We start from the raw sequence: 22,065 nt of genomic DNA on the forward strand, positions 1-22,065 counted from the left end.
TCAAAACCTTACAGTAAAACACACCCTCCCACACCACTTATTAAACGTGTGAAATAAAAAACTGTTGCTTTGTGTCCCAAATGGAGCTCTGTGGTCCCTGGGTGGATAAAACTAGTGTACTTCGTATGGGAATATGGTACAATTTGGGACACAACTGTTTCTTAATTCTTTGTTAGTGCATGGTGAAGTGGGATATTAAAACGAGGTCAACCTGATGAAGACATGATGTGATTTAATGACCCCCTGGGGTGACATTTTAAATATAGCTCTGCTCTTGTCTCTGGCTACTGGCAATAGATAACACTACACGCTATTCAATAACAACACACACACACATACACACACCTGGCCCATGACAACACACCCCCACTCAGCACCCTCTGGTCTATTTGCAATAGATTTTTATGTCAAGCAAGTCTCTGGGTGCCTGTGGAGAGAAGGGTTACAGACTCTGTCCTCTGTCAGCTCCCCCAAACATTCTGCTTGCGACATGGCTCGTTCAACCAGGAAGTAGGCTCCAACTGTTGTATCGCCAGCCCATAGCCATGCCCAATCCCACTCTCTCTGTCTTCTTCCTGTTTATTTTTGGTTTGTTTCTGTTCCCTTCTGCAAAGCTTCTTTGGGTCCTGGAAAAGCGCTATATAAATAAAATAAATAATGATATTAATAATATGATTTCAGTTGAATCAGATGTAAGACACTGCAATGTGTTCCGTTGGCTCAGAGTAGTTCATCATTTTAGCAGATGTGGGTTGGACGGTCCTGCGGTTTGCTGGTGTCAGATGTGTGTAATTCCCTCTGCGTCCACTAGGTGGAGGGGCGATGCTTTCTCACTCAGCACGCGCTGTAGGACTGTCATGTGCACGTCTGTGATGAGTCAATTGTCCCACTTAGTTTGAAGTGACCTTGGCCAACACACACTCACACACACGCACACACACACTTGCACAGAGCCGGCAATTTAGAAACTGCAAATATTCATCCACTTTTAGAGGAGACAGTGTTTCACCGTGACATTCAGAAGAAACAAAGGGAGGGAAGGGGGAAGAGCAGGAAGGAGGGAGGAGAGGGACGGGGGGAGGAGAGGGACGGGGGGAGGAGATGGACGGCGGGAGGAGAGGGACGGGGGGAGGAGAGGGACGGGCACTGCCTCCTGCTGCTCTCAGCAGGCAGTCCTTCTTAAAATCTTAAACATGAATCAGTATTCCAGGTGTGGAGGGAGGAATCAATGGTTCAAAATCATCACTTTTAAAAACTGAAAACGCTAGGCGTTCCAAATGTTCCCTTTGAAGTTGACTACTTCTGAGCCGGTTTCTGACAGGGAGAGCTCCCACTGCAGTACTCCAGGGGATAGTATGCCATTTGGGACGGAGCAACGATCTTAAAGGGTTTCTTTCTTTACCTTTAAACGATTACTGACAGCAGGTGTTGAAAAAATAAACATAATGACCTTTCATCAGAGACATTAGACAACTATTAGTTGACCTAACATATGGTAGATCTTTCACTGGAGACTTAAAAAGAGACTGAGATTTAAAAGAAAAGCCATTTGAAAAGTAACTGAACATTGAAGTGAGATGAATAGTGATTTCTCCTCAGAGAGTGGTTTGTTTGGGTGAACGTCTTCAAACAGTTGTTTGTCAACTAAGTTCTGGCTAAAGGAACAGTGCTAGAGTGATAATACATGTAGCCCACAAAGGAAACTGCCTTAAATGAAAAATATAGAATGCATCTGAACCACTGAGATTAAGAACAATTTAGATATTATATACATTTTCAGAATAAAACAACAAACATGAAACTTAGAGAACACAAGTCAAACCTCAGCATAGTACACATATAACTGCAATAAATAAATTTGTATTAGCGTTTTATAGCAGAATTCAGATTAAATGATCATGAAAAGGTCCTGACCATGCCAATCATAGAAGTAGCATCCCATGCTAATTCACACTGTGTGGGATGCAAAAAATAAAATCATCTTTGAAATAAAAAACTGAGAAATTTCTCTGTGAATGATAATAAAAAAATCAACATGTTTTCTGCAAAATCAAGCCTGGAGTATTATTATAATTCTATTTACCATTTTTAAAAAGCTTTTATTTAAAGAGACCCTCAACATTACTCAAGATACACATGGACTGATCATCTGATGCTTGACAGATCTGGACTACAGAGGGACTACAGCTGGTCCTATAATAGATGGACTACAGCTGGTCCTATAATAGATGGGTTACAGCTGGTCCTATAATAGATGGACTACAGCTGGTCCTATAATAGATGGGTAACAGTTGATCCTATAATAGATGGGTTATAGATGGTCCAATAGTAGATGGGTTGCAGCTAGTCCTATAGTAGATGGGTTATAGTTGGTCCTATAGTAGATGGGTTGCAGCTGGTCCTATAGTAGATGGGTTATAGCTGTTCCTATAGTAGAGAGATGGACTACAGCTGGTCCTATTGTAGATGGATTACAGCTGGTCCTATAGTAGATGGACTACAGCTGGTCCTATAATAGATGGGTAACAGTTGATCCTATAATAGATGGGTTATAGATGGTCCTATAGTAGATGGGTTGCAGCTAGTCCTATAGTAGATGGACGACAGCTGGTCCTATAGTAGATGGATGACAGCTGGTCCTATAGTAGATGGGTTATAGATGTTCCTATAGTAGAGAGATGGACTACAGCTGGTCCTATAGTAGATGGATTACAGCTGGTCCTATAGTAGATGGACTACAGCTGGTCCTATAGTAGATGGGTTACAGCTGTTCCTATAGTAGATGGACTACAGCTGGTCCTATAGTAGATGGATTACAGCTGGTCCTATAGTAGATGGACTACAGCTGGTCCTATAGTAGATGGGTTACAGCTGTTCCTATAGTAGATGGACTACAGCTGGTCCTATAGTAGATGGGTTACAACTGTTCATATAGTAGAGAGATGGACTACAGCTGGTCCTATAATAGATGGGTTACAGCTGTTCCTATAGTAAAGAGATGGGTTACAGCTGGTCCTATAGTAGATGGGTTACAGCTGGTCCTATAGTAGAGAGATGGACTACAGCTGGTACTATAATAGATGGGTTACAGCTGGTCCTATAGTAGAGAGATGGACTACAGCTGGTCCTATAATAGATGGGTTACAGCTGGTCCTATAGTAGAGAGATGGACTACAGCTGGTCCTATAGTAGAGAGATGCACTACAGCTGGTCCTATAGTAGATGGGTTACAGCTGGTCCTATAGTAGATGGACTACAGCTGGTCCTATAATAGATGGGTTACAGCTGGTCCTATAGTAGATGGGTTACAGCTGGTCCTATTGTAGAGAGATGGACTACAGCTGGTCCTGTAGTAGATGGACTACAGCTGGTCCTATAGTAGAGAGATGGGTTACAGTTGGTCCTATAGTAGATGGACTTCAGGTGGTCCTATAAAAGCTGGTCCTATAGTAGAGAGATGGACTACAGCTGGTCCTATAGTAGAGAGATGGGTTACAGTTGGTCCTATAGTAGATGGACTTCAGGTGGTCCTATAAAAGCTGGTCCTATAGTAGAGAGATGGACTACAGCTGGTCCTATAGTAGAGAGATGGGTTACAGTTGGTCCTATAGTAGATGGACTTCAGGTGGTCCTATAAAAGCTGGTCCTATAGTAGAGAGATGGACTACAGCTGGTCCTATAGTAGAGAGATGGGTTACAGTTGGTCCTATAGTAGATGGACTTCAGGTGGTCTTATAAAAGCGGGTCCTATAGTAGAGAGATGGGTTACAGCTGGTCCTATAGTAGAGAGATGGACTACAGCTGGTCCTATAGTAGAGAGATGGGTTATAGTTGGTCCTATAGTAGATGGACTTCAGGTGGTCCTATAAAAGCTGGTCCTATAGTAGAGAGATGGACTACAGCTGGTCCTATAGTAGAGAGATGGGTTACAGTTGGTCCTATAGTAGATGGACTTCAGGTGGTCCTATAAAAGCTGGTCCTATAGTAGAGAGATGGACTACAGCTGGTCCTATAGTAGAGAGATGGGTTACAGTTGGTCCTATAGTAGATGGACTTCAGGTGGTCCTATAAAAGCTGGTCCTATAGTAGAGAGATGGACTACAGCTGGTCCTATAGTAGAGAGATGGGTTACAGTTGGTCCTATAGTAGATGGACTTCAGGTGGTCTTATAAAAGCGGGTCCTATAGTAGAGAGATGGACTACAGCTGGTCCTATAGTAGAGAGATGGGTTACAGCTGGTCCTATTGTAGAGAGATGGGTTACAGCTGGTCCTATAGTAGAGAGATGGGTTACACCTGGTCCTATAGTAGAAGGGTTACAGCTGGAGATCGTATAGCTTGGCAGTGTTGTAAGGTGACCAGATGTCCTGGTTTTTAGGTGGCCTATACCTGGAAATGTCCGGAAAATAAATACAGTGGGGAGAACAAGTATTTGATACACTGCTGATTTTGCAGGTTTTCCCACTTACAAAGCATGTAGAAGTCTGTCATTTTTATCATAGGTACTCTACTGTGAGTGACGGAATCTAAAACCAAAATCTAGAAAATCCCATTGTATGATTTTTAAGTAATTAATTTGCATTTTATTGCATGACATAAGTATTTGATACATCAGAAAAACAGGGCTTCAGGGTTGGGATGGTGTTCTTGAGGCTGTACTCATCCTTCTTCTTCCTCAAAACACGGCGAGTGGAGTTTAGACCAAAAAGCTCTATTTTTGTCTAATCAGACCACATGACCTTCTCCCATTCCTCCTCTGGATCATCCAGATGGTCATTGGCAAACTTCAGACGGGCCTGGACATGCGCTGGCTTGAGCAGGGGGACCTTGCATGCGCTGCAGGATATTAATTCATGACGGCGTAGTGTGTTACTAATGGTTTTCTTTGAGACTGTGGTCTCAGCTCTCTTCAGGTCATTGACCAGGTCTGATCCCTCACCTTCCTCATGATCATTGATGCCCCACGAGGTGAGATATTGCATGGAGCCCCAGACCGAGGGAGATTGACCGTCATCTTGAACTTCTTCCATTTTCTAATAATTGCGCCAACAGTTGCTGCCTTCTCACCAAGCTGCTTCCCTATTGTCCTGTAGCCCATCCCAGCCTTGTGCAGGTCAACAAGTTTATCCCTGATGTTCTTACACAGCTCTCTGGTTTTGGCCATTGTGGAGAGGTTGGAGTCTGTTTGAGTATGTGGACAGGTGTCTTTTATACAGGTAACAAGTTCAAACAGGTACAGTTAATACAGGTAATGAGTGGAGAACAGGAGGGCTTCTTAAAGAAAAACTAACAGGTCTGTGAGAGCCAGAATTCTTACTGGTTGGTAAGTGATCAAATACTAAAATGCAAATTAATTATAAAAAAATCATACAATGTGATTTTCTGGATTTTTGTTTTAGATTCAGTCTCTCACAGTTGAAGTGTACCTGTGATAAAAATAGAAGACCACTACAGACCACTACATGCTTTGAAAGCCTGCAATATCGGCAGTGTATCAAATACTTGTTCTCCCCACTATATGTCTTAAATTAAGTTGAAGGTGACTATTTAACCCTCAGCCACTTTAGCTCAGTCATTATTGTATTAAAGTTTCTATCCAGAGTGACAGAAACATCAATTTCAAGATGATCATAAACAACGACTTCCATTGGTATTACATCAGACAACCTGCCTGACAGCTCAACTGGAGAAACAAACAGCTGTGTGTGGGCGCGGCACATCGTTTGGCCGGAAAAGGTGTTGTTAGATCACTAATACAATAACGGTATCAGCTACCAAATCCGGTTAACTCCGACATGACAGAATGGAAGCATAGGAAAAATGACATGATAGAATGTAAGTTTAGGAAAAATGACATGATAGAATGTAAGTTTAGGAAAAATGACATGATAGAATGTAAGTTTAGGAAAAATGACATGACAGAATGTAAGTTTAGGAAAAATGACATGACAGAATGTAAGTTTAGGAAAAATGTACTGGGGGAATTCATGCAAAAGTAATACTAACTGTATTTAAAAGTACTATAAAGGAAATTGAAAGGTTACTGAGCTCAGAGATTTTGTAATGGATGTAGAAATCTCACACTGATCACTCAGCCTAAATGTACCTGTAAATGGCACTGTAAACTGCTTTGAATAATAGGATCAGTCTGTTAATATGCATATGGATTACATCTTCACATCAGATCTTCACGTCTGTCCATCCGTTTAACATCTACAGCTGACATTGAAGTGACTTAGCAGATACATTTATCCAGAGTGACTAACATTTATATTGGTTTTATTTTTCATCTGTTAGTTTTTTTTCATTGTTTGTAACATCCATCTCTTTCTGACAGTCAGCTCTACCACTCTTTCATACTAATAAACCTTATTCTCCTCTCCCCATCTCTCCTCCCTCTCCCTCTCCCCTCCATTCCCTCCCTCTCTCCTCTTTCTTCCATCTGTACTGTCCCCTCCCTCTCCCCTCTCTCTCCTCTCCCCTTCCATCTCTCCTCCATTTCTCCCTTCTTGTCTCTCTTCTCCCTTGTTTTCTCTCATCCTTCCTCCCCATTTCTCTCTATTCTCCTCCTTCTCTCCTTATATTTCCTTGTCAGTCTGTCTCTTTCTCCCCCCACCTCACAAAGCCATAGGTTATTATTAGCCAATGCAGGTGTGAAGTGAAGCAGAGTGATGTATGTGTGTGTATCTGTGTTTGTGTGTGTCTGTGTGTGATGTGAAGTTGACTGACACATGTCCTCTAGCCCAACATTCCCTCAGTATCAGTTCTACAATTTAAATTCAGATTTAAAACCTCCAGACACATGTCAGAAACAGGCACGTTTTCTTATTTAAAGATAGAGGGGGGGATGGAGGAGGGATGGAGGAGGGATGGAGGGAGGGATGGAGGAGGGATGGAGGAGGGATGGAGGAGGGATGGAGGTGGGATGGAGGAGGGATGGAGGGAGGGATGGAGGAGGGATGGAGGGATGGAGGGAGGGATGGAGGAGGGATGGAGGAGGGGTGGAGGAGGGATGGAGGGAGGGATGGAGGAGGGATGGAGGGAGGAGGGATGGAGGAGGGATGGAGGAGGGATGGAGGGAGGGATGGAGGAGGGATGGAGGGAGGAGGGATGGAGGAGGGATGGAGGAGGGGTGGAGGAGGGATGGAGGGAGGGATGGAGGAGGGATGGAGGGAGGAGGGATGGAGGAGGGATGGAGGGAGGGATGGAGGAGGGATGGAGGGAGGGATGGAGGAGGGATGGAGGAGGAATGGAGGAGGGGTGGAGGAGGGGTGGAGGAGGGATGGAGGAGGGATGGAGGGAGGGATGGAGGGAGGGGTGGAGGAGGGATGGAGGAGGGGTGGAGGAGGGATGGAGGGAGGGATGGAGGAGGGATGGGTGGAGGAGGGATGGAGGGAGGGGTGGAGCAGGTATAGAGGGAGGGGTGGAGGAGGGAGGGAGGGGTGGAGGAGGGGTGGAGGAGGGATGGAGGGAGGGGTGGGGGAGGGATGGAGGGAGGGATGGAGGGGTGGAGGAGGGGTGGAGGGAGGGATGGAGGGAGGGGTGGAGGGAGGGATGGAGGAGGGATGGAGGAGGGGAGGAGGAGGGATGGAGGGAGGGAGGGGTGGAGGAGGGATGGAGGGAGGGGTGGAGGAGGGAGGGAAGGAGGGAGGAGGGGTGGAGGGAGGGGTGGAGGGAGGGGTGGAGGTGGGGTGGAGGGATGGAGGGAGGAGTGGAGGGACCAACTTGAATTTTATCTTTGAGAAGGAGAGGTGGAATGGCATCGCACTTTCATAAATATTTCATAAATATATTTTATTAACTGATTTATATCACTACTGGTAAGACAGGATGCATAAAGGGCTGATATAAAATACAATAATTATACATTAAAGTCCTGTAGCAGACATTCTTATCTAGAGCGACAGTAGTGATGAATTTATTTAAATAATATTTTTTATAATGCTGTCCGAGATTTAACATCATTACACCACGAATCACTCTGAAACCTGAAACAAACACACCTCCACATGCAAAAGACAGGGTTTTGGCGGTCTGAGGTAAATGCTTCAGGTTTACACACATCCCAAATACGCTTGAAACACATCAGGAATGCCCCTAACACACACATTCATCCTTCTATACTTGTGGGGATCAGACCTAACCTTGACCCAGACATCCTTGTTTCCTATTCCCTAACCCTTACACTGACTTAACCCTAGCCTTAACCCCAGTAACTTGTCTTTTACTGTATGTATGAACATAACCTAGTCCTAACACCTAACCCTAATGAGTAATGCTTGAATCCCAATGTAACCCCAATTTCAACACTATGCCCAACTGTATGTATTTCCCCGATGAACATAACAGCTGAAAATAGCATTTTCCTCATTGGGGAAAAGGCCAAAAAACCTTGTGAGGACCTACTTTTACGGGTTTCATACTTTTGCGGTACAAAAGTTGTACAAATATACACGGATCGAAACACACGTACACACCATCCTGTTTTATTAACCTAGTAGGGATGCAAGAACGGACATTTTAAGTTCCTTAAATCTAACCATAAACTTAACCCTAAACCTAATCGTAGCCCAATACCTAAACTTAACATAGCGCTAATGTCAAAACATATCCTGTGATGCTTAAACTAAATGTAGCCCTAATGCCTAAACTTAATTGGAAGTTTCACCCTAAACCAAACCCCTAAACCAGGAAATCTAGTGTTTCCTAGTGGGGACAACATTTTAGATGTTTTACTTTTAGTCCCCAGAAGGTAAGTTAAACATGTGCAAACACACACAACACACACTTGTGTTTCTATCTTAATTACTTTCAGTTAAATGTATAACTTTAGGACTATCTACGAGTCAAGAGCAGGGCCAGCTTGTCTAGAGAAAACAGGGAAATGTAACCCTGCAGTCTGACCTCAACAACAGTCGGTTTGACAGGAGCTGTGGAAACTGGGTGTGGTTGCATTTGAAAACACATTTCTTTCTCTTTTATTCTCTCTTTCTCTTTGTGTCTCTGTCTTTCTAACCACATGGTGTTCAGACTGGTATTTACATTCCAATCTCTAAACACCTGATTGCCACACAAAAACCAAAGCATACACACAGACAGACAGACACACACACACATACAAACACATGTGCACCAATGTACCATGTGTGCATGAGAGACAGAGAGAGGAACCACAGTTCAGCTGTGAGGAGGAGATCGGTGTGCTGGTAATTTCCATACCTTTATCCTTTACCAATCTGGTGGTGTGAAAGAATAGGGCTGAATGTCATAGAATGTCATTTAACAGAACAGCACAGATTAAACATAAATGGAATCAAATACTATGTCATTTAATTTAATAAAATAGCATGGAAAATATTTTAACAAAAGGAACAATTAACTTTGATTAAAAGTGACTCCAGTACTAGAGACCAAACCTTTAAAAGTGACCTTTAAACTGCAGACCCCACCTGTGCTGCCGATACTACGGACAGATTGTTGTTTAACCAAGCATTACTGTGAATACTAAAAACACCACCGAAAACAGAGATTAATGTTCCTTTAGCCTCCAAAGACTTCTAGATCATGTGGACGGTCAAATAAATACATTTCATACACAGAGTACACTGTTCACTCAACAAAGGAGAATCTTCTCTTTCACACTCATTGGGCATTCCAGATTAAACAATCTGTCCATATTATCGGCAGCACAAGGCTTCATGATTCCCACCACAATTTCACATCCTCATTAGTCTTACAAAATGTGTTTTTCTGGATTTTTTTGTTGTTATTCTGTCTCTCACAGGTTCAAATTAACCTACAATTCAAATGATAGACTGATCATTTCTTTGTCAGTGGGCAAATGTACAAAACAGCAGGGGATCAAATATTTTTTTTACCTCACTGTATGTGTCAAAGTAACATTCACATGAAAGGCAGGACCCAAGGTTTCCCAGCAGAACATTGCCCAAAGCATCACACTGCCTCCACCAACTTGCCTTCTTCCCATAGTGCATCCTGGCGCCATGTGTTCTCCAGGTAAACAATGCACACACACCCGGCAATCCAGGTGATGTTAAAGAAAACGTGATTCATCAGACCAGGCCACCTTCTTCCATTGGGCCTTGGTCCAGTTCTGATGCTCATGTGCACATTGTAAGCGCTTTCGGCAGTGGACAGGGGTCAGCATGGGCACCCTGACTGGTCTGTGGCTACGCAGCCTCATACGCAACAAACTGCGATGTACTGTGTGTTCTGACACCTTTCTATCAGTACCAGCATTCACTTTTGCAGCAGTTGGAGCTACTGTACCTCATCTGTTGGATCGGACCACACAGGCCAGCCTTCCCTCCCCACGTGCATCAATGAGCCTTGGCCGCCCATGACCCTGATGCCAGTTCACCACTTTTCCTCCCTTGGACCACTTTTGATAGGTACTGACCACTGCAGACCGGGAACACCCCACAAGGGCTGCAGTTTTGGAGATGCTCTGACCCAGTCGTCTAGCCATCACAATTTGGCCCTTGTCAAAGTCACTCATATCCTTACACTTGCCCATTTTTCTTGCTTCTAACACATCAACTTTGAGGACAGTAGGTTCACTTGCTGCCTAATATATTCCACCCACTGACAGGTGCCATGGTAACGTGATTATCAGTGTAATTCGCTTCACCTGTCAGTGGTCATAATGTTATGGCTGATGGGTGTATCAGTGTTATTCGCTTCACCTGTCAGTGGTCATAATGTTATGGCTGATCGGTGTAAAGCGTTTTAGCGAATTCCTAACACTTTACAAATGTTTTGGTCGCGTATGGTAGTGTAACTTAACGTAACATCATATGAAATCAGGTGTCACAGATTTACGTATAATATGTTACATATTCCCCTGGACTATGTTCGGTCAGAGGTTTTTTAATAACACTTTAGCTATTTTATAATTTAAAAGAAAACAAAAAAAAACATATCTCTTTATCATAATTTAATATTAATCACACATTTTAGTTGGACTGGTTTAATTGTTTCTCACGTAACTTCCTATTTTGTAGAGTGAGTGAGTTATTTAAGACCCTGTTTCGCACGCTAATGCAAGACGCTCCAAACGTCACCCTACTCCCTGTGTAATGCACTAGTTATACATTCTAATCCTTTATATACTGTACCACAATGCTTTTGACCAGCAGGAACCAGAGCTCCATGAATGGGGAGATATTTGTTTGACACAGCCACTTTCTTTTAAGCCCTAATAGAGAAGTGAAAGCAGGCACTGTGAAACCTGTCAAATAATCAGCTGACTGATACAGCTGATTATGTGATTTACGCGTACACTCCTAAATGCAGTTTGAGTGGTGTGAGTAATGTCTGATGACAGCACAGGCACAGGAATCCAACTATTATATTTACACTGGAGTCCAGACATTATATTTCATTGAAAGACAGTCTGTCTTGAGCTGGAGGAAATGTGCAGTTCATACGCTCAATTCGGTTTCAGTCAGCGCCGCTCCGTTGATACAACTTCTTCCACGATATGTACTTCACCACGTAAAGTTGCAGCGGTGTCCACAACAAAGCTAGGCGGTGTGACGTTTGATAGCTTCGCTCTGGTCCAGGGCGTTACTGTAAATAAGTCGTACAGGCTCAGCATCATCCGGCCGGACGTAACACGCTGGACCTGAGCTAACCGTACAACCGATTATGAGGAAGTCAGTCTCCTTTGTCGTAATGTCCCAAGTAAACCGGTTTCTCACCTGGACTGACAACTACTCGCGGCTGCTAGCTGCTGGAAGGAGAACAATCACTTCCTACTTAAGTCACTCAGTCGATATCTGTTCCGTGACCAAGAATGGGTAGAACGACAACCCCGGTCACAAACGGAAAACTGAAAATACAAATGAATGGAAATAACTTCAAAAGCGCGGTTTGTCAGAAAAATGGATACGACAATAAATTACAGGTATGTAGAATTACAGGCAATGTTAGCCTATGTGGGCGTTTTCGAATTTGCAGAACCTTGAGAAACTTTCTTTCGTTGCATATAGCCTATATAAACCAGTCAAAGTGGCATTAAATAATACAACTGCAGCAATATACTGTACGCAATCAACGGCGAGGTGAAATCTAGTAGCCCGTATCGTTGGTTTAGTGGACGTAAATGGCACGTTATTGACAGTTGCTGTGTGCTGAAAGTTAGCAGGTCCTACAACCTTGGGCCTGTCTCGCGCGCGCCTGGCATATAGACAGACGCAGGACGCCAGTGGACTTCTTAAAACCCAGGGTGACATTTTCCTCAGATGTCCGGTCGGATTTGCGGTTTCTCTAATCCTTGCTGGTGGTTAGTTTGGGAAAGCGGAGTCTGACTCTAGATTATGAACATTATTATGTGAAACGTCTCATCAGAGCCAGACCACCTGCTAGTCATTGTGGAGGCCCGCAGCGAGAGAAGAGCACTCGTGAAAAATGTATTATTGCACTAAGTTTTTTGCATCGATAACACCAATGAATCACTTATTATTGACAGCTACACGTTTTTTTTGGATTGGTGTGGTTTAGTGTACCCACGCCAAAGGTCAGTTGATAGTGGAGGCGGTAGATAAATATCATTGGAAGAAAATGAACAAATCAAATGTTCCACCCTGTGACTGAATCCTACTACAAAAGTACATGATTTTAAATAATATTGTGAAAGGGAAACCACCCCTGATATCTGACTGTAGGAGCTCACTCATCTCTCCACACTATTCCTGTGTGGCATATAATATTGTACGTAACTGATGAAAAAATGCAGAAATACAGGATTCCTTCCTGCAGTCATGCAAGTTTTGAGCTATAATGTTTCCTCTCGCTCGTTCAAAAACGTCCTTGCTCACATTATTAGGGCATGCTTATACTATAAAACTGTTTAATTAATAATAATTAATTAATAATTGTTTCACAAATAATTTGGCAACATAGAAATATAAGGAATAGAACGGGTTTGGAAAGTGTAACCCCTGACGACAACTGTTGAAATAATGCGGACATTGTTCGGTATTGTGATGCCTTAATTTCCATGTCAATGTCCAATGTTCATTCAAATGAATATAACTGATGTGTCTCATGCAATGGAATGTATTTCTTTGAAGTGTCAGTTGACCACAGATTGATTAGTTCTCTTTTTACTTCCTGCTTTTCTGCTATACTAACAATCGCCTCCAGCCAGTCCAGCCATTAAGCTATAATTATGTTTAACGTGGACGCTTGTTTTATTCATTAATTTATGTGGCGGAAGATGCAGGAGGTACTCTTTCTGTCAAAAACATACAATCATACATGTGTTTGAATCTGACCTGTTTTTGGGATAATACATTTGTTTCGTGGTTACTTGTCTTTCCCACTGCAGTGGCTCTAAATCTCGTAGTTTCTGTATTGTTGATGACTTAAATGCCAGTTCCTACGGTAGCAGCACTGGTACAACATGTTATCTCTATATGTTCTAGGCCCTTATTGTTGTTGTTGTTGTTTATTGGACAACAGGGCTCCTGATTGTCACTGCAGTTGTTATTTTTGTTGTTTATTGGACACCAAGGGTCCTGATTGTCACTGTTGTTTATTGGACAACAGGGGTCCTGATTGTCACTGCAGTTGTTGTTTATTGGACAACACATAGACTGTAAAAAAAATGGACGACGCCCTTTCGCTCTTTTCCATTGGTGAAAACTGAAGCCGCCAGTGTCCCGATACGGCGCTGACATCTTGGACTTGCGTCTGCGCAGATAGCGATCTTGGGACCAGTTCTGCGCAGTAGTTATGCGCAGTAGCAAGCAGGAAGTAAAGCCGTAAAGCCGCAAAATCAACGGACCCACCCCTGTGCCCCGTCCTCACTCTCCCTCGCAGAATGCGCATACCGTAATCAATCGCAAGTCCAAGTACAGTACAACCTTTGCTTGTTAAACCTAGACGATATGTTATAGCCTAACTTACATCATGTTTAACCTTAATTTAGAATAGGCCTAATACAAAAATAATTGGTAACTTCTAGCTAACGATCACCTGCTAGCTATTAACATGGCTATTAACGAGGCTTGTTGTCTTTTAGCTAACGTTAGCTAGCCCATTACATTTATTTACTAATTAAATAGCTTATAAATTTAACTTACCGAAAAAAATTCAAAGATCGATTGGAAATGCCAGATCGGTTAGCACAATGTACTGCAGAACAACCCATTATGTCCGTGTGAAATTATATCAATTATAGAAATTTAGAGATTAAATGTAAAGTTCCAATCTCCTCAATCCTCCGAAGATTCAGTGGCTCCTCGGCTCAGATAGCTGTCAATCACAGCTGTGAATCACGACGTCACACCACCGTTTTTAGAGCATTAAATAACTAACTAAAAACAAACTTATTTTAAAAACAAACTCTTGAATTTACATTAGTGTGATACAAACTACAGTAAATGACAGAAACCAGCTTCGGAAAAAAGATATTTGAAGGGTAATTTAATTGTTTAATTGGTCTCGCGTCCCATTGAATAACATGGGGAGGGCGGGGTTTATGACCTATACTGGGACCACTCACCAGGGGGCGATCGAGACGTTTTGGCTTCACTTTTCAGGGCTTGTGCGGCACGCTTGGGACAACAGGGGTCCTGATTGTCACTGCTGTTGTTGTTGTTGTTGTTTATTGGACAACAGGGCTCCTGATTGTCACTGCTGTTGTTGTTGTTGTTTATTGGACAACAGGGCTCCTGATTGTCACTGCTGTTGTTGTTGTTGTTGTTTATTGGACAACAGGGCTCCTGATTGTCACTGCTGTTGTTGTTGTTTATTGGACAACTGGGGTCCTGATTGATACTGCTCTTGTTGTTTTTCACTGCTGTTGTTGCTGTTTCAGATTAACGGCAGGGCAAACGGCACCGGGCCTCCTTCCGGAAAGCGTTTGTTCCAGGGTCAGGAGTCCTTCGAGCAGGCCCCAATGTATGTGGCTGTGATGACCTACCTGGGCTTTGGCCTCGTCACCCTGTTCGGCTACTTCAGAGACTTCCTGCGGGCGGTGGGCCTGGAGAAATGTCACATCGCCAAGGAGAGAGACGAGCAGAAGGTGGGTGTTGGACGCACGCACACGCCCACACACACGCACATACACACACACAAGCAGTCTCTCACACACTCGCACACACACACCAGAGGTTGAATGCCTGTGTGAGAACAGTTTCCTGTTGTCAACTAATACTTACCCTAGCTTCTTACAGCCAACCACATGACAAACTGGGTCTGGGTAACAAGTGGTATCCTGTCCCCTGTGTAGTACACTACCAATGATGTGCCCTGGGTCTAAGGGAAGTGTACTATGTCTGGAATAGGCTGCCATTTGGGTTGCGGCATACTTGTAGCCTGAGGGGTAGGATAAATGGCATGGGGGCGATTGTGGTGTATGGACATGACATTTACACACTACATCTCAACACAGCTGTCTCACAGGTATGAATAACTTCCATACCACAAACCCAGCCTTTCAGTGTGGCCGTGTCTCTTCGATGACAATATACATTTGAGTGTTTCAGGAACTGTTGTTTAGAGCCGTAAAGGAACGGGTTGTTTTCATAGCCTTGTCCCAGATCTGTTGGTGATGTCTTGTCATGACTATAGGAGTGGACAAGACAACACAAACAGTCTTGGGACCAGGCTATCTTGTAGACTGGAGAAGGTGATTCTGTGATCTGGCCTTTTCCTTTTCTTTCTGTGTCCAGTTTATTTAAATAGGGACATTTTAGAGACTGTTTCAGGAACTGATGTTATATGAATAAAATCAAATGCATACAAATACATTTCATTTTCACTTTCTCTACTTGCTCTGACTTAACATTGCCAATGTTAAAAATGCTGTGGAGTTGCTATGGGTGACAGAGAGGGCACAGAGGACTATATTTTAATAACCTCCCAGTGGAGTCCACTGCTCTGCTACTCAAAAGAAGGACTATGATCTCCATCACAGATCATGCTCATGATTTTACCCCCTACTCAACCCTCAGGATTTTGGCATTCTACCGTTAGAAACACAATCAAATGTATCAAATTTACCAGGAACATATGGGGTGAGACAGAAAGACCAGAAACAGATGAGGTGAGACCAGAAAATGTAGGAACATGAGGTGAGACCAGAACAGGCAGGAACAGATGAGGTGAGACCAGAACAGGCAGGAACAGATGAGGTGAGACCAGAACATGTAAGAACAGATGGGGTGAGACCAGAACATGTAGGAACAGATGAGGTGAGACCAGAACAGGCAGGAACAGATGAGGTGAGACCAGAACAGGCAGGAACAGATGAGGTGAGACCAGAATATGTAAGAACAGATGGGGTGAGACCAGAACATGTAGGAACAGATGAGGTGAGACCAGAACATGTAGGAACAGATGAGGTGAGACCAGAACAGGCAGGAACAGATGAGGTGAGACCAGAACAGGCAGGAACAGATGAGGGGTCAGAGTGTTAAGGTCATGAATGATGAGTGTTGAAGGGGGGTCAGAGTGTTAAGGTCATGAGTGATGAGTGTTGAAGGGGGGTCAGAGTGTTAAGGTCATGAGTGATGAGTGTTGAAGGGGGGTCAGAGTGTTAAGGTCATGAGTGATGAGTGTTGAAGGGGGGTCAGAGTGTTAAGGTCATGAGTGATGAGTGTTGAAGGGGGGTCAGAGTGTTAAGGTCATGAGTGATGAGTGCTGAAGGGGGGTCAGAGTGTTAAGGTCATGAGTGATGAGTGTTGAAGGGGGGTCAGAGTGTTAAGGTCATGAGTGATGAGTGTTGAAGGGGGAGCTGGTGGCAGTGGAAGACATCAAAGTCACTGAGACGTTGGCAGTCCTGTACAAAACATCCACATTGCAATAGTGGAGGTACGAATGGGCATTTCTACAAGGGTATACATGGCAGTGTGGGTGACAGATGCCTTTTTGTAAAGATATTTGTACGCAGTGACAGATTTTAACTCAGACCTATTCAGAGCAAGAATGTTTGGGGTGGGGAAGGTTGAGGTACATTTTAATTGAAGGGTGTACTTTTTTCTATAAACATTAGATGAAGGTCAAAGCAGGCATGTAGGGTGTTATTAAGGCTGTGTTGTAGTGTGGACCATGAGGGACTTGGGAGAGTACACTGTTGCCTGCAAGGGAGATGAGGCACAAAACGAAACATCATTAATATACAAAAACAATGGAGTTGGTCCAAGTATTGAATCTTGAGGAACTACCATGGATACAGTCAGAGGTGTAGATCTGACATTTTAAACAGTCCAAAAGATGGTTTTCAAACCAGGCTAGACAGTCTTCTTAAGACCATAGGTTGCTGATTGTATTATTATGCTGCAAATATCATCCAGATATGGTACAGATCGGCCAGTTATGAAGCCTGACTGCAGAGAGAACACTGTGTGACTCAAGATAGCTGTTTAACTGTTTGTTGACCAGGCATTCAAAGCTTTTCCAGGCAGGGCAGGATTGAGCTTATAACAGTTTATCTAAACAGCATCATTAGAGTGGCCATGTGTTGCGCAGCAGAAGCAGCGTCCCCTGACTCCAACGAATGAGGTTAAGAGAAGTGATCCTGACGCCATTACGGTGACGCCAATACGGTGACGCCAATACAGTGACGCCAATACAGTGATGCCATTATGGTGACGCCAATACAGTGATGCCATTACGGTGACATCATTACAGTGACGCCAATACGGTGATGCCATTACAGTGACGCCAATACGGTGATGCCATTACGGTGACGCCATTTCAGTAATGCCAATACAGTGATGCCATTATGGTGATGCCAATACGGTGATGCCATTACGGTGATGCCAATACAGTAATGCCAATACGGTGATGCCATTACAGTGATGCCAATACAGTGATGCCATTACAGTGATGCTATTACGGTGACACCAATACAGTGATGCCATTACGGTGACATCATTACAGTGACGCCATTTGGAATTTCATTTAGGTCTGTTCAGAAAGTAAACCAAATTCCAGTTCCATTTCTACATTCAGAAGCTTTGAACACAAGAAAATGTGTTTTATTGTACTCCCTAAAATGGAATGACCCAGTGCTCTAGCGGTATTAAATGGAATGACCCAGTGCTCTAGCGGTATTAAATGGAATGACCCCAGTTCTCTAGCGGTAATAAATGGAATGACCCCAGTTCTCTAGCGGTATTAAATGGAATGACCCCAGTGCTCTAGCGGTATTAAATGGAATGACCCCAGTTCTCTAGCGGTAATAAATGGAATGACCCCAGTTCTCTAGCGGTATTAAATGGAATGACCCCAGTTCTCTAGCGGTATTAAATGGAATGACCCCAGTGCTCTAGCGGTATTAAATGGAATGACCCCAGTTCTCTAGCGGTATTAAATGGAATGACCCCAGTGCTCTAGCGGTATTAAATGGAATGACCCCAGTTCTCTAGCGGTATTAAATGGAATGACCCCAGTTCTCTAGGTATTAAATGGAATGACCCCAGTTCTCTAGCGGTAATAAATGGAATGACCCCAGTTCTCTAGCGGTAATAAATGGAATGACCCCAGTTCTCTAGCGGTATTAAATGGAATGACCCCAGTTCTCTAGCGGTATTAAATGGAATGACCTCAGTGCTCTAGCGGTATTAAATGGAATGACCCCAGTTCTCTAGCGGTATTACATGGAATGACCCCAGTTCTCTAGGTATTAAATGGAATGACCCCAGTTCTCTAGCGGTAATAAATGGAATGACCCCAGTCCTCTAGGTATTAAATGGAATGACCCCAGTTCTCTAGCGGTATTAAATGGAATGACCCCAGTTCTCTAGCGGTATTAAATGGAATGACCCCAGTGCTCTAGCGGTATTAAATGGAATGACCCCAGTTCTCTAGCGGTATTAAATGGAATGACCCCAGTGCTCTAGCGGTATTAAATGGAATGACCCCAGTTCTCTAGCGGTATTAAATGGAATGACCCCAGTTCTCTAGGTATTAAATGGAATGACCCCAGTTCTCTAGCGGTAATAAATGGAATGACCCCAGTTCTCTAGCGGTAATAAATGGAATGACCCCAGTTCTCTAGCGGTATTAAATGGAATGACCCCAGTTCTCTAGCGGTATTAAATGGAATGACCTCAGTGCTCTAGCGGTATTAAATGGAATGACCCCAGTTCTCTAGCGGTATTACATGGAATGACCCCAGTTCTCTAGGTATTAAATGGAATGACCCCAGTTCTCTAGCGGTAATAAATGGAATGACCCCAGTCCTCTAGGTATTAAATGGAATGACCCCAGTTCTCTAGCGGTATTAAATGGAATGACCCCAGTTCTCTAGCGGTATTAAATGGAATGACCCCAGTTCTCTAGCGGTATTAAATGGAATGACCCCAGTGCTCTAGCGGTATTAAATGGAATGACCCCAGTTCTCTAGCGGTATTAAATGGAATGACCCCAGTGCTCTAGCGGTATTAAATGGAATGACCCCAGTTCTCTAGCGGTATTAAATGGAATGACCCCAGTTCTCTAGGTATTAAATGGAATGACCCCAGTTCTCTAGCGGTAATAAATGGAATGACCCCAGTTCTCTAGCGGTAATAAATGGAATGACCCCAGTTCTCTAGCGGTATTAAATGGAATGACCCCAGTTCTCTAGCGGTATTAAATGGAATGACCCCAGTGCTCTAGCGGTATTAAATGGAATGACCCCAGTTCTCTAGCGGTATTAAATGGAATGACCCCAGTTCTCTAGGTATTAAATGGAATGACCCCAGTTCTCTAGCGGTAATAAATGGAATGACCCCAGTCCTCTAGGTATTAAATGGAATGACCCCAGTTCTCTAGCGGTATTAAATGGAATGACCCCAGTTCTCTAGCGGTATTAAATGGAATGACCCCAGTTCTCTAGCGGTATTAAATGGAATTACCCCAGTTCTCTAGCGGTATTAAATTGTGTGTTGTGAATCATGCAGTGATAAAGAAAATACTTTGATGCTTAAGGTGTTCAGCAGACACTCTCATCCAGAACAACTGAGCGTCTTTTCGTACCTCACCCTGTGGGAAGCCACATCCCCGGTGGGGTATGTGCTGCGTTCTCCTGACTGGAGAGAGCTCTGACTGAAACATGAACTGTCATAATTCCTCCTCAGGATTTTGTCCCGCTGTATCAGGACTTTGAGAACTTCTACACCCGTAACCTGTACATGAGAGTCCGGGACAACTGGAACCGACCCATCTGCAGTCTACCTGGCCCGGTCTTCGACGTGATGGAGAGGGTTTCTCCAGACTACAACTGGACATTCAGGTACTGAGCCTCTGTTGACACTGTGACCTTCAGGAGGAAAGAGGAAACACAAACCGGTATTGATCTTCAACCTGTCACTAGAGAATAGAGTGTAGGGGTTGATTTGGGACATGTGACAGGGTGTAGGGGTGAATAGGGTGTAGGGGTGAATAGGGTGTAGGGGTGAATAATGTGTAGGGGTGAATAGGGTGTAGGGGTGAATAGGGTGTAGGGGTGAATAGGGTGTACTTGATTTGGTATTCACACTGACAGTGTCCATTAAAAATAGTGTCAGGTGTTGAGAGCAAATTGAGAACCGCAGATCTTGATTAACTGGTTTGAGAACGTCTCTTTACTGAGACACAACGAATAATAGCTTATTGCATTACAGTATGTAGTCGATTTTCCACTAACACTGTCTCATTCACTTTGACTGCAAGTACGACAGCTAACACGTGTTTGTGCGTGCGTGTGTGTGTGTGTGTGTGTGCGGGTGTGCATGCGTGCATGTGTGTGCGTGCGAGTGTGTTCGTGTGTGTATGTGTGTGCATGCAACAAAATCAATAGGAACAGGATATAGTGATAAGTTCATGTTCACACCCCCTGTCAGCTTAACAGACCATAGAAACCTGAAGGACATTGGTTTGACAATTTGTGTTTATGTGTTCAGGTTAACAGGGAAGACAATTCCCAATGTCATCAACATGGGATCCTATAACTACCTTGGTTTCGCTGAGAACAACGTGGACTTCCTGAAGACCGTAGCTGAAAGAGTACAACAATATGGCCTGGGAGTCTGTAGCACACGTCAGGAGATGGGTGAGAGTTTGTATGGTAGATGTTTGACAGGGAATGAGGTGTGTTGGGGTGTGTGGAGGTGTGTGTGAGGGATGGAGGGGGGTGTATATGTGATCCTGGTTTTACAGCCCCCCAAAAATGCTTGCTTTAGGTTCAGGGTAAAGCATAAAAGTGGGCAGAGTGGCGGTTTGGCTTTAGGCTTATGTTAAGATTAGGTTAGGGCTTAGATTAGGGTTAGGGTTTAGATTAGGGTTAGGGTTTAGATTAGGGTTAGGGTTTAGATTATGTTAGGGTTTAGATTAGGTTAGGGTTTAGATTAGTTTAGGGTTTAGATTATGTTAGGGTTTAGATTAGGTTAGGGTTTAGATTAGTTTAGGGTTTAGATTAGGTTAGGGTTTAGATTAGGGTTAGGGTTTAGATTAGGTTAGGGTTTAGATTAGGTTAGGGTTTAGATTAGGTTAGGGTTTAGATTAGGGTTAGGGTTTAGATTAGGTTAGGGTTTAGATTAGGTTAGGGTTTAGATTAGGTTAGGGTTTAGATTAGGGTTATGGTTTAGATTAGGGTTAGGGTGTGTACATTTTGGCTGTGACCTGTAGTAGTGAATTACATAGTGGGCAGGTTGCCTTTAAAAAAATAGGCTTTATCTATCAACTTGAGCCACTCCCACTCCTCCGCCATGGAGGCACGTGTGTGCGTGTGTGTGCGTGTGTGTGTGTGCGTGTGCGTGTGTGTGTGTGTGTGTGTGTTTGTGTGTGTGTAAAATCCACACAAAAAGCTTCTGTCAAGATTGCTGACCTGTATTTGTACTCCCAGAGAGCCTCCGTTCACAGGAGCAGTCCATGTTTACACCCACTGTAGTTCTATCAGCATCATAAATTCCTCTCTTCTACTTGACTTTACTGCAGGCGTGGGTTTAGTTTCGTAATGTCATCACCTGGACGTTGTTATTTCCATCAGACTGTCACCTTATGGTCCTTATAGGTCTTCGTCATTGGGCCATTTAACAGTTCAGGGGAAGGTTTCACATCATGTCCA

General features: G+C 43.6%; 2 protein-coding genes across 2 annotated transcripts in view; one reads left to right on the forward strand and one right to left on the reverse strand.

The window, feature by feature from the left end:
* Positions 1-6,932: 6,932 nt before the first annotated feature.
* Positions 6,933-8,157, reverse strand: LOC117594517 (vegetative cell wall protein gp1-like; the record flags this gene model as incomplete). The annotated part of the gene is made up of 2 exons (XM_034292356.1): positions 8,124-8,157; positions 6,933-7,735 (listed from the first exon to the last, which is right to left on the reverse strand). Coding segments are annotated over exons 1-2 (837 nt in total), but the record flags the coding sequence as incomplete, so codon positions are not given.
* A 3,161-nt stretch (positions 8,158-11,318) lies between these two features.
* Positions 11,319-22,065, forward strand: part of sptlc3 (serine palmitoyltransferase, long chain base subunit 3) — a 42,128-nt gene continuing 31,381 nt past the window's right edge. Inside the window, exons 1-4 of the mRNA XM_013131825.3 lie at positions 11,319-11,928; positions 14,848-15,054; positions 20,099-20,253; positions 20,903-21,051. Of these exons, the coding sequence (XP_012987279.1) occupies positions 11,818-11,928; positions 14,848-15,054; positions 20,099-20,253; positions 20,903-21,051 (622 nt within the window). The 5' untranslated portion in view covers positions 11,319-11,817. The remainder of the gene's footprint in view (positions 11,929-14,847; positions 15,055-20,098; positions 20,254-20,902; positions 21,052-22,065) is intronic.

The sequence above is a fragment of the Esox lucius genome, chromosome 5 (genome assembly GCF_011004845.1).
Source record: "Esox lucius isolate fEsoLuc1 chromosome 5, fEsoLuc1.pri, whole genome shotgun sequence".
NCBI lineage: Eukaryota > Metazoa > Chordata > Actinopteri > Esociformes > Esocidae > Esox > Esox lucius.